Here is a 13685-nt window from a genome sequence, read left to right on the forward strand (position 1 = left end):
TCCTGTATTATTACTCGCTAATAGTTGGTATATGCTACAGTCTTTTGGAAATGCTAAATACTGCTATTCTAGTGTGTGTGGGAATCTGCTGGCCTCCGAATATGAATTTTATCATTGGAATGTTTGCTGCTGTCCTATCTCAAAATGAGGTGCATATCTCCTGGCTTAGAAGCTCTCATGAGTGCAGTTACCTCTCAGAATACTTGCTGCAGTGCCAGAAGAATAGCAAATATAGAGCACTGGTTATTATCTTTCAGAATGGATGGCTTTGCTGTAGGCTTGTGTGCCAGGACTGAAGAGGAAAGGCTATTTAGTCCTGTTCCCAATTAGTCTGCTTCAAATCATTTAATGTTAAAAATCACCTTGTTTTTATCCCGAAGATGTCTTAAAAATAAATATATGCACTGGTCTACATTGCAACCTAGTCTGAGCTTAGCCCATTCCTCCCTCCCTCTTCCCATTCCCATCAGTTTTAGGATTCCCCTAGCAATTAGGCCTGTGATTATTGTTTGACCATTCCACTGTGACTGTTTTTTTCCTGGCTTGATTAAATGAGCATGCCCTTCAGCTCCAGTCACGCAGGCTTTCATGAGTGTAATGCATAATTATGCTGAACCTTGGCATAGTCTGGATGTTCATTTCCCCCAAATTCTGTTACATTTTAAGAAGACAGAAAGAGTTAAGCATTGTAGTAACACAGAAACCCTCAGGCATCAAAGCTTTTGTTTACATTAATGATGAATAATAGCAAGGGGTATTAAGGTTGCCAGCAGAGGTATCTGTAAGGGAAGATAACAGCTTCAAGATGGCAGCCAGGACTGAAGTCTTAATATTTTTACATTTATGTGATGTATGCAACAGCTATTTAAAAGGAGCAGAGCTTTGAGAGCCTGGTTGTGCATGCCTGCTGTATGCTTTTGATTTCTCCCTCTGGATGCCTCTGGGTTACATACCTGTTTGTTTGGAAAATGAGCTATGCTGTAATCAAGATAAATATGGGGGGGGGAGGGTACAGCCTTAAAGAGCCATAGTTATACAGACATGGTGACTTTTTTCATGAACCCCCCCCCCCCCCCGAATTCCTACCTGTTTGAACGCAAGGGCTCCATTTGAGAAAAACATGCCAATATTAGCAAATATGGTATGCTAAAAGAAGCAAAGATTTATATGTGTGCCTCTGTTTCTTTTTTAAAACTGTCTGCCCAGCACTTATTGTTTTTCATGAATAAGAAGAAACAAATTTAAAACCATGGATACGCCACTATCGTGTATAGATAAATGAAATGCTTTTGGTTTTAAAAATTAATATAGAATAGAATAGAATAGAATTCTTTATTGGCCAAGTGTGATTGGACACACAAGGAATTTGTCTTGGTGCATATGCTCTCAGTGTACATAAAAGAAAAGATACATTCATCAAGAATCATAAGGTACAACACTTAATGATAGTCATAGGGAAACAGTCAATATAAATCTTAAGGATACCAGCAACAAGGTTACAATCATACAGTCATAAGTGGGAGGAGATGGGTGATAGGAACGATGAGAAGATTAATAGTAATGTGTAAACTATAATGTGTAAACATTGATATGAAAGTATTCACTGAAGAAATCAGTAGAGGATCCTAGAAGTAGGGACTCCAGGAGAGAAAATGTTAAGGCTGCTTGCTTCCATTATGGCTAAGAATTTAGGGAGTTGCGGTTCCAGCATATATGGAAAGCACCAGGTTGGAGAAGACTGTGCTGCAATGTTCTGATCTACTTTTTTTTTGAATAACAGTCATTTGTGCTGCTCATAGATCCCTGTTTACAAATGGTTCCTTGGGGAATGTTCTGTTATTTTGACAAAAGTAATTTTTTAAAAGACCCCTGAGTTTTGTATTCAGAAAGGCTGACTCCCACAGCGATAATATTGTTAAATTTTATTCTCATAAGTATCAAATTAATGGATTGAAGAAACAACCGTATTTTTCATTTTGTGGTCTGTGAGTTGCAGCAAACTGCCTAAGATGCAGTGTGATTCCTTGCATCTTAGGGGAAAGATATTTTGGAATGTATTTATATATGATGCTCTGAACTACGGTGCTGGAGAAAACTCCTGCAAGTCCTGTGGACTGCAAGGCGATCAAACCAGTCAGTCCTAGAGGAGATCAACCCTGACTGCTCTTTAGAAGACCAGATCCTGAAGATGAAACTGAAATACTTTGGCCACCTAATGAGAAGGAAGGACTCACTGGAGAAGAGCCTAATGTTGGGAAAGATTGAGGGCAAAAGTAGAAGGGGACGACAGAGAATGAGGTGACTGGATGGAGTCACTGAAGCAGTAGGCGTGAATTTAAATGGATTCCAGAGGATGATAGAGGACAGGAAAGCCTAGAGGAATGTTGTCTATGGGGTCGCGATGGGTCGGACATGACTTCGCAACTAACAACAAAAAAATAATGCTCTTAGTTCTCATTTCTGTCTTAATCAGGGTGGATAAAAATCAATGATTTTTAAAAAAAATCAAAAAAATCAGATTTTTTTTTATTTAAATCGGATTTTTTTGATTTAAATCGGATTTTTTTGATTTTTATCGAATTTATTTTAATAAAAAACTTTTGGGGTAAAAATCTATCGTAAGATAGTTTTCTATTTAAGATACATAAATAATTTAGTTTATTCAGCATGAAATGGAGCTTAGTTATGTAGCATGAGGCTGTATATTCTGCAACACTGGGACTATCGGTGAGTCAACAGTGGGTCAAAGGAGTAGCAGAGATGACAGTTGCTCTTTAAAAATTATGATTTAAATCGAGTTGATTTAAATCAAGCCTTTTTACTAGTGATTTAAATCATGATTTAAATTGTGATTTAAATCAACTCGATTTAAATCAAATCCACCCTAGTCTTAATCAAGGACAATTAGGTTGAGGCATAAAGACAAACCTAAGATGACACATTATGGTTGGTGAGCATTTCAGTCCAAAGTTTTCAAGTCTAATCAGCCTGGAGTTGACAATCTGCTATTCTTATGATGGTTTGCATTATAATTTTACAGTCTTTATCATGTATTGTGATTGAAATGGTGGGAGTCACAGTCATAAACCAAATTAAGTGGCATACAGTTTGTCTACATCTTCTCTAACTACTAACCAAGAATTCCCCCGTTTTTTGTTTCTATGGACAATATATTTACAAAATGATAGTTGTGGCAGCATGATAGTAAGAACATGGATGCCATAACCAAATGTAGATTGATAATCATTATATGAAAGAGTTGAAAGAAAAGATAGGGTCTTAAAATAGCAGAAATATTCCTATTTTTATTTTTAATCACACTAAGAAAGATTATTTCTCACCCAAACATCGTAGCCCAGCTCAAATAAATACCATGCCATGTACAGATAATTTGAAATCAGTTGTCTGTAATCAATCATTCACTTATTCCTTTTCTTTACTTCTGTTCCAAGTCAGTTTCACAGACACTCCTCCTCTCACTTTTGGTCTTCATTCACTGTGGACAAGGGAGAGAACCTGTCCAAATGCTCTGTGGTGCCCAGTCCTGCAAGCTAGGGCCAAGGACATCATTAGAAAACACCGCCTTTGAGGTGGAAGACTCACTTCCTTAGCTTTTGGTAATGGAGAGGAAGAGAAAGGATTACTATTTGGGAGGAGGAGAGTCCTCCTTACTGTCATAGTCAAAGGAGGTGGGATTATAATTCTCTCTACCTAGGCTAATTGCTGTGCTCACCTTTTCGTCGCAATTGTACTCTTTTCATTTCAGAAGCAATTCTTCTGCTTCTGCAAGGGTCAGTTTCCTGCTCTTTCAAATATCCAGGTCCACTTAGTTCTCCAAGCTTTCCCTTTTAACCATTACATCATACTGATGTTGCAATAAGGCAATCATTCATATGATAGGAATTGTTCAGAAATGAAATCTACATAAATTCTGAAAATGGCTTAATTTTTGCAGGATCCTTACCAAGGCACTATTGTGTTAGCTACTGTGAAAGGTGATGTCCACGATATCGGCAAGAACATTGTAGGAGTAGTTCTGGGCTGCAATAATTTCAGGTAATGAGACTCGACCTTTTGATCTTGCACATACTTCCCTGTACTGTAATTAGTTGGCAGGCTAGAAATATCTCCTGCAAGTGGGACATTTAATAATTTGGCTAAAGTGCTAGCTTTCTGAAGGCACTTTAGATTGTTCTAAGCAATATTTATTATATATGTTTATTTATATCATTTAAAAAGTACCAAGTCTAAAAATCAGGTGGTATATATAAAATTTATCTGTTCACACAGGAAAAGATTTAGTAAAGGCTGATATAGTATACAGCAGACCTGGGTATCTCAGGGTGATATGGAGTGGTTTGTCCTGATTGTTGCTATTGGGGAGGGGGGGCAGTGAGGGTTTGTTGGGTTTTGTATTTTGGGTTTTATTTCTGTAAGCGAACCCAAGTCATTGTGAGTGAGTTAGGCAGACATATATTTTTTCTTTGTAAATATATTAAACTTGCATGAATCTCTACAAAATACTGTGTACTGTAATAAAAACATGGGCCAGTTAACTGTTCCATTGCCACAAAGGCAGAAGATTTTGGCCTCAAGTATTTGAAACTTAGTCTCAATAACTCTTTGGGATAAATTATGAAAGTATATAGGGTAGCATAAAAGCTCTGCAGAAACTTGATCAAAGTACATGATTGAACTTGAAACTGTTCAATTTCTGCATAACTGAGCATATTCAGATAGATTTTTAATCTGGGAATTTTTGTTTGGACATTGGGTAGCCAGTTCATAAGTCAAAGTCCTCAGGATTTGCAATATGGAAAGCTATCTTGAAATGCTTGGTAGTATACTGCCCAAGAAGTTCATTTCTCAATTATCTGTTCTTCTTAAATATGAAATTTCAACCCTGAGCTACAAATATTTTCCTTTACTGGTAAGTAAGAAGTCACTGGACTTGATAGTGTAACTCAAGTGTGGTAATAACTAAGTGTGGTAATAACTAAGAATGGGGCAGTTATTGTATAAAAAGGCTCAGGTATAAGGGAAGATTGAGCTTCCTCACAGGATGATTGATTTTTTTTGTGGACTATTAACAGACATGGATTAATTGAGCATATATACAAATTGATTAGCAAACTGCCATTTCCTTTCCCAGAGTTATTGATTTGGGAGTTATGACGCCATGTGACAAGATACTTAAAGCTGCTCTTGAAAACAAAGCAGGTACTCACAACTTTGATTTGTATTTGTCCAGTTTTGTGGAGTTTCAAGAATATATTTACATCATGTGAAAATGTGCATCTTCAAATGCTAGTTCTCACTAAGATCACTAAGAGTAAACTAAGGTGATAACTGATACAATCTTTCTTCTTGAAAACAGAATCCCTAAAATACATTAGGATTTGTCAGAAAAATGGATAAAATTTTGATTTGATATTAAGTAGTCCATTGGCGGTTGTGGTTATTTTGGCTCAACTTCAGTGCAATGATTTACTTTACTATGTAAAAATGTAGCCAGTTTATAGAATTCAGATTTATTTATTTAAGGATAGGTTCTATGTTATTCAAAAGTATTCAAATATTTTTTCATTTTTAAAATGACTGGAAGAATAAAATTATAATTATCCGGTGTTGAAAAGATGACAGTGTTGTATTCACCACAGATGTTTGAGATATTTAGAAATTCTAATCCTACCCATTTCACACGAGTTGAATATCCAGGGTGATATCTCTAGATGCAGAAAGTTAGGAGAAAGTTCTAAGTCAGATCCATGGCTTCATTTTAACAACTGAATGGCATTTTTACCTTAAAGTTTAACATAGATTCTGAAATCATAGAGAAAATGTTGGAAATATTTGACTATTTATATTTAAATTAGATATAATTGGCTTGTCTGGTCTTATCACTCCATCTTTGGATGAGATGATATTTGTTGCCAAAGAAATGGAAAGACTAGAAATAAGGATCCCTTTGCTGATTGGAGGAGCAACTACTTCAAAGTAAGTTAGGTTTTTTTTGCTATGGGCAGAGGATGTTGACCTAAATACATAGAATTGCTTATGTAAAAAAAATATGATTTCCAAAATTAACTGTTTTATATTTCTTTTAGATTATTTTAATCAATATTTATTAGATATGTTTATTTATACCATTTTTATACCATTTTAAATGTACCAAATCTAAAAATCAAGTGCCTGAATCCTAATTTAAGTTTCAAAGAAGTTATTGATTTCGTCACTGAAAGAGATGTATAAAACTGATTTAATTTTGGTACAAGTACACATTTGGTTTAGCAAAAATGAACTTAGTTTTGCAACATTGAGAATCAAGCCATACGTGGTTTGCATTTACTAAATTTTCATGCAAAGGTCCCAGGAGAATTGTAATACGTCATAGATTGAAGATAAAAAATGTAATGGGATGTGAAACCGTAAAATATAAGAATTATTTCAAACTACTTCTTCTAGTTATAGATGGCTGTTTTAACAGCAATCGATAATTAAGTACCTGATTTTGTTATGAGATGTGTGATGTAAATTTGTACGATTGTGTAGTGAGAATTACCTTTGCAACACTGAAAATGAAATCATAGTTTTTAAAATATGTAAAACTGGCATTATGGGGAGTTTGAGAAGAGAATCTGGGAGATTCAGAGAATTGTAAAATTGGAAGACACTTAAGATGGTGCTCAGGCAGGCAGTATTTATTTGAGAACTATAGCTGCTTAGATATTGATTAGTTTCCATATTATGTTAGAACTTGTTGAAAATAAAAGGATTTTGCAGTCATATATATATAATGGATTTATTTCTCTGACTCTTTGTGATGTGCAAGTTGGCTGTCATTTCCTTAAAGGAGAAGTTGAATTTGCCAAGGAGTTACAGATTTCCTATCAGAATATAATCATATTTGTACATTAAGGTGTTTTTTATTGTTTCTTCATATGGTTATTGTTTTCTTAGGTTTCCTTTTATGTTATTACAGAACTCATACAGCTGTAAAAATTGCTCCACGGTATAGTGCTCCTGTCATTCATGTCCTGGATGCCTCCAAAAGTGTGGTGGTTGTAAGTTGTGATAAGATTTCTATCTGAAGATTTATACCAGACTGCTCTAATCTGGTGCATCCCAGAAGTATTAAGATTATAACTGTCAGCCGTCTTGGCTATGTTAATTGGTAATTCTGAAAATTGTAATTCCCTAAATCTGTAATAAGTAAATACTCTCATGAAGCGATAGTCCAAATGAACATGCGTAGTAACTACCCTAGTTTCAGATCTCTGTCTTTTTTCTCCTAGACATAGGTTGCTAAAATATTGTTGGATTTTAACCTGATGGACTCTGATTACTGTGCAACAACCTTTACGCATAGAAAATCCTGTGAGGAGTGATCTCAATTTCTTTCCATTTCTATAGTATTTTACTCTTATTTGCTTCAGCTGGCTTATTTGGATAACTTGCTTTTCATTTTGGTCATTCAACAGTTTTTCATTCGTACAGAAACCTTATTCCAAATATCCTAAAAGATTTTTGATGAAAACCCACCTCCTTGTAAATGTCCATGAAGTTCCTTTTGAACTTTGCAGTATGAACTTTGATTTGTTGAATTCCTTTTTCTTCATTTTGGACCTTAAGAAAAAAAAAACTCTCTTCCTTGGTTATATAATCAGGTAAAAAAACCAGATTTTTTTTTAACATTCAAGAAAGTTAAGGACAGAATTTATTAGACTCTTATATTGCTTCTTCAGCACCGATTGACTTTAAGCAGTGTCTCAGTCCATATTAGCCTGTCTCTTGCATAGTTGAAGGGACTGGTTTAAGAGATGGGTATTTTCACATTGCTGTCTGACATTAAAATAATACTTTTCAGTGAGATCATGTTTTTTCTAATTCAAATCCTTCCCTTTGGACTGCATAGCTCTAAGCATATGAAGTATATGTGGTCAAATGTGAATCTTCTTAAGGCCGCAGGGCAACTAGTGGGAGGGAATAGGAGGAAATCCTTAACCATCAATTCCAGGGCAAAACTCTGCCTCTCATCAGGTACACCTGGATTTCATCCATTTAAGGAAATAGTCAACCTTCATTTCATCCAGGAATGAAGGGAAAATCTTCCTCATCATCTTCTCATTTCAGACCTGCTTTCTTAACTAATTCATTTTTTCCCCATATTTGAAGTCTGCAGGTAAGGTCTTCAGTACATTCATTTGGCATCCTTTTGGTGGAAATAGTACTCATGAAAATATGACGTATCTATTAGGAATTCAGTGATTTTTACAAAAGAAGTTAAGGTAGTTACTACATATGTTCTTTTGGAGTGTCACCTCATTAGGGTATGTAAGTTCTCAAAAGAGAGAATTTGAAAAATAATGGATAGCATGTCTCAATGACAGATTTAACCATCATGTTGTATTTGTTACAGTGCTCTCAGCTTTTAGATGAAAGTCTAAAAGATGACTTTTTTGAAGAAATACGAGAAGAGTATGAAGACATTCGGCAGGATCATTATGACTCACTTAAGGTAAATATGGTAAAACTACTTTTTAATATCACAGGAGCATTGTGTAGAGTTACATGCAGGGGTGAAATCTAGCAGGTTCTGACATGTTCTGGAGAACTGGTAGCGGAAATTTTGAGTAGTTCGGAGAACCGGCAAATACCACCTCTGGCTGGCCCCAGAGTGGGGTGGGAATGGAGATTTTGCAATATCCTTCCCCCTGGAGTGGGGGGGGGGAAAGGGGATTTTGCAGTATCCTTCTCCTGGAGTGGGGTGGGAATGGAGATTTTGCAGTATCCTTCCCCTGCCACCCCCACCAAGCCACACCCACAGAACCGGTAGTAAAAAAAATTGAATTTCACCACTGGTCAAATGTCTCCCAGAAGCCCATTAGATCTTTACCTCTGCTCCTGTCTCCTGCTTTGTGTTAGTAACTTGCTAGTTCAAGATGCTATCATTTATCTTTCAGGGGACATCTTATCTAATATCCTCCCTCAAACCCCTAATTTGTGACTGAGGGATATGGTCACAATCACCTTACTGGTGATTGAAAGGTCAAATGGCAAACATGAAAATAATTTCAGTAACACTATTTCCTCTGTTTGTTTGTCCAGATTCTTTTTTTCCTGAAATTTCAGATTTTAATCTGAAGTTGTAGAAAACTCTTAGACCAGTGTTTTTTCAAATCTTCTCTTCGTTTCTTCCTGTTTCCTTCTTGAATTTTGCCTTTTAAGAGGACTCATATTTCTTTTCTTTTTTTAAAACTCTACCAGATGGTGGGACTGATGGGTTTGAATCTGTATAAAAGGGAGTATCTCTTCCTAGTGAAGATGGAGATTCTTAATCTACAGTCTACACCTGGATATATTTATTGGGAATCTCTGAGTTTCTTAAAAATTGATTTATAATTAATTTATTTGATTTATATAGCTATTGATTCACTTTTATGTGACTCTAGGAAAAAGTTTTCTTCCTGCTGACAAGGGTGCCTTCCAGGCTTGTATTAATTATTGCTAGCTCCATTTGCTTTCTTTTATCTAAATAAATTAACTGCTAGATTTAAACCACACAGTACTAATCTCTAGATTTTTTCCCCCTATATATAGGAAAGAAAATACTTGTCTTTAGAGCAAGCAAGAAATAAACGCTTCTATTATGACTGGAAAACTGAGACTAAACCAGGTTAAGTTTTAAAACTCTTTTCTGCTTTGCCAAAATAAAGATATGTAGAATCCTTAGTGCTCTCTGTGTCAGGGTTCCAAGGAACACCAGGGAAAATAGTCTTCCCCAGTTTTGGAAGACAAATTTTATTTTTTGCTTCTTAACTGCCACTCTGAGCTTGGTTGTTTTCTTCAGTGCTAGAAGGTACTGAGCTACAGGAACACAGACATTTTTGGAAAAAAACTCCATAGTGAATTGAAATTGGATTTCAGTATTTATAACTTAATGAAAATTAATTTGTAAATAATTTTTCTCCCAGAAATTCAATTGGTTACCATATCATTCTCTTTATTTTTAAGAGTCTCTACTTTTTTAAAGAATTACTTGGAGAACTGTTATAAATTGCTCTCTTGCCTCTCTAGTTAATTAATTTTATTTTAATTTAAAATTAATATATTAAATTTAAACTACTTTTAAAATATATAAGAATTAATAGGGCTGTTTAAATAAAGATTGGCCGGTTGCTTTTTTAAAGAAATATAGTTTGTCTTATGGATTTCTGTAGGATTTCAGCAAGAATTGGCCCAACCAATCATTGCCAACAGAGAGAAAACGTTATTCCTAACATATCTGATGAGAGTTCGGATTGCTGAGCCCAGAAGGTGCTGCTCTCAGTGATAGTGCTGGCCTTGTGGAATAGCCTCCCACAATAGCTCCCAAGTTGAGATCAGGCTAGCCCCCAAAACTTTTAAAGATGGAGTTGTTTTGAGAAGCCTTTCCCTGATGTTACCACATCATCTTTAACATCTGTTTTTATTATTTGTATTTTTAGGTGTGGGTGTTTATACTGTTTTTATGGAATTTTTACAGTGAATATTTTATCGGTTTTACATTCTCTGTAAGAGTCATTTGATTGCAGAATAAAAATGTGATTCTTACTTGATCCTTATTTACTTACTTACTGATAAAAAATACTTATTAATTAATTAATTATTATTATTAATTAAATTTCTATACCGCCCTTCTCCAAAAAGGACTCAGGGCGGTGCACAGCCAAAGTAAAAACAGAGCATACAAAATTTAAAAACAGTATTAAAATAATTAAATATTTTGGCCGTAAATTAAAACAACCCAATTTAAAATCAATTTAAAATTAAACTCAAGCCAGCCCAGCTAGTTGAAATAAATAGGTTTTCAGGGCCCAACGAAAAATCCGGAGGTCTGTTATTGTACGTAACTCTGGGGGAAGGTTGTTCCAGAGGGTGGGCTTAATTACTTAATTAGTTAATCAATCAACCAATTTGCTATGCTTACTGCTAGTGCTTTTATTAAAGGAGTATATAGAAAAACATCAAGAAAAGGTCATATGAAAAGAATTCTTGATCTGTGCTTGCCTTATCTGAAGTAAGAAGCAAATAGGTTAAAACTGCTATATGGGATTTTTGTGGAGAATTATAAACACCTCCCATGAATCAGCTCTATATTCTCTGAACAGTTAATTGCAAAGTTGACACGAGGAATCCAGATTAAATCATCCCTCACAGATGAAAGGCACCACAGCTTTAGTAACCAAGGGATTTGTAAATTTATGATTTCCCATATACAACAGCTTACTATTTCTGTTATTTCTTTTTTGCCATCTCATGCTGCGGAAAAACCATACATATATTCTTATTATTTTCCAGCTGGTTAGTTCATGGGAAATAAATGTATAATCAATAGCAGTCCTGTTTGTTGGATTCATTGATGTTTCCTGCATTCAGTAGGGTCCAAAGACACAGCCTTGGCTAACTGAAGTTAAGCATATGATAATCCTTCAGCATTAAGTGTTTGTACTAAAAGCATATTAAAATAGAGTCTGTTGTAAAAAACATATGTTGAAGTACAAAATTTCTGTGTTGAATTTTCATAGTTAAACCACAGTTCCTTAGCACTAGAGTCTTTGAAGATTATGACTTACAGAAGCTGGTGGATTATATTGACTGGAAACCATTTTTTGATGTCTGGCAGCTTAGAGGCAGATATCCCAACCGGGGATTCCCTAAAATCTTCAATGATAAAGTAGTGGGTGAGTAAGCACAATAGCATTTTCTCTAATGGAGGATGTAAAAACTAGGTTAATTATTATTTAAAATGCTTGTAGTTGTGTAAACATGCAAAGGAATTAGTGATGCAGATGAGATGCAAATAGATTTATCATCCATAAAACAATTATGTAACTGGTAAATTCATGATGTCTTTATCTTGGCATACAGTGAACACAACTAATTCCATTAATCCAACTTTCGTTTTGAAAGGCTTTTGATTAGCCATTCATTAAATCATTTTCTTCTGCCATGGCAAGATATTATTTTGGGCCACCTGTGATCAGTGTGTGGATAGAGAAGATTTACAAGATTGTTTATATTTTCCTAATTTAATAAGAGAAAATTGTATGTTTAGATACTATCACTAGGAAATGTGCAAACATTCATATACTTTTTATGAAATACTTATTTTCATCTAAATGCCTGCAGTAAATCTCACAGTAAAACTGTTGATAGCAATTGAGCCATTGAACAGATGTGATAAGGAAAGCAAAGTCAGTAATTTTAAGGTTGCAGGTAAAAAAAAAATCCAAACTTTGATTACTTTTTTAAAAAAATTCTATGAGTTTATTTTAAGTTTTGATGACTGGGCTGACACATCATGGTAAACCATAATATGATTTGTTTAGGTTTAGTTTGTATTATGTGTGAACCCAACCATTGTAGTTTATTCAAAATGATTTATCCAGCCATTCTTACCATTTTTTCTCCTTTTTTAGGAGAAGAGGCAAAAAAAGTTTACAATGAAGCTCAAAACCTGCTGAAAAGTTTGATTACAGAAAATAAGCTTAAAGCCAAAGGTCTGATTGGGTTTTGGCCAGCTCGAAGCATTAAAGATGACATTTACTTATATGATACAGAAGAGGAGCTACAAAATGTGGAACCAATAGCTAAGTTCTGTGGCTTACGACAACAGGTGTGGCTTGATGATATTCTATTCAAATGAAATGTTACTTTTTTTCAGATTGTGAGCTTGAACTAATCTTTTACGCATTTCCTAATGATGATTTGTGATTATGTAGACAAGAGAAAGCAAGTTGGGATCCTCAGATGTTTTGTAGAAAATTCCTAAATCCCAGCCTCTTGTCAAGAAGTATAAAATAGAAATATTTGGAGCAGATAAGATTGGTTGCCTCTGAGAGTCACAAACTACACACTCATTTTTTATTGTTTTATTTAAAGCATGCCTGCCTGCCTGTTTCCTTGCATTTTTGAGATGTGAAAACCTCACTTTTAATGTATTTTACCAACTTTAAAGCATTGTTTTTAATCTGAAAAACACATACAGCTTTGCAGCTAAAGAACTTGCAAATATAACCTATTATGCAGCCACTGTATCTTAAGTCAAATGATCTGTCTTTTCCTCTATATCTCCATAAAAGTCTTTGCCACTATATTAAACCTGCTTGTTTGAGATATAATAATGGAACCTCCTACCTTGTCTTTAAAATCAGTTAAAAATGTAAGAGTTATATAAGAAGCTAAAGAAAAGATGATTGCATTTATGTAATAAACCTTCACAGTATGTGTGTATGTGTGTGTAATGTGGAGATAATTGTCTTTAAAAGTTAGCAAAATCATAATGATGTATGCTGTAAGCTTATGAAAAAGTATAACAGTAGATTAAAACAATGACATTTCACAAAGAAGGGAACTGTAGTACTTGGATTTTGGATCCTTATTGGAAATGCTGCACAAAAAACTTGGAAAATGAATCTCTGAAGATTCTAAATATATTTACATTTTTGAAAGATAATCTCCAACACATCCAATGAGGTGACCTCACCTCACTTTCTGAGCAATTGGTTCTTATGTAGAATTATTCTTATTGCAAGGATATTTTTTTAATGTTCTGACAGAATCTGCCTTGCTGTAATACAAGCCCATTATTTTATGTCTTGTACAATAAGAAACATGTCGTCACTATTCCTGTGACATTCAGG

The 13685-nt window shown here is 34.7% G+C and overlaps 1 protein-coding gene across 2 annotated transcripts in view; it reads left to right on the top strand.

Annotated features, from left to right (window-relative positions):
• Positions 1 to 13685, top strand: part of MTR (5-methyltetrahydrofolate-homocysteine methyltransferase) — an 87301-nt gene that overhangs the window by 63127 nt on the left and 10489 nt on the right. For both annotated transcript variants that reach the window (XM_034428287.3, XM_087882972.1), the window contains 8 exons: positions 3956 to 4056; positions 5153 to 5220; positions 5877 to 5997; positions 6983 to 7064; positions 8420 to 8518; positions 9601 to 9676; positions 11568 to 11723; positions 12462 to 12658. In XM_034428287.3, the coding sequence (XP_034284178.2) occupies positions 3956 to 4056; positions 5153 to 5220; positions 5877 to 5997; positions 6983 to 7064; positions 8420 to 8518; positions 9601 to 9676; positions 11568 to 11723; positions 12462 to 12658 (900 nt within the window). The remainder of the gene's footprint in view (positions 1 to 3955; positions 4057 to 5152; positions 5221 to 5876; positions 5998 to 6982; positions 7065 to 8419; positions 8519 to 9600; positions 9677 to 11567; positions 11724 to 12461; positions 12659 to 13685) is intronic.

This window comes from Pantherophis guttatus, chromosome 1 (genome assembly GCF_059756535.1).
Source record: "Pantherophis guttatus breed Tessera chromosome 1, ASM5975653v1, whole genome shotgun sequence".
Taxonomy (NCBI): domain Eukaryota; kingdom Metazoa; phylum Chordata; class Lepidosauria; order Squamata; family Colubridae; genus Pantherophis; species Pantherophis guttatus.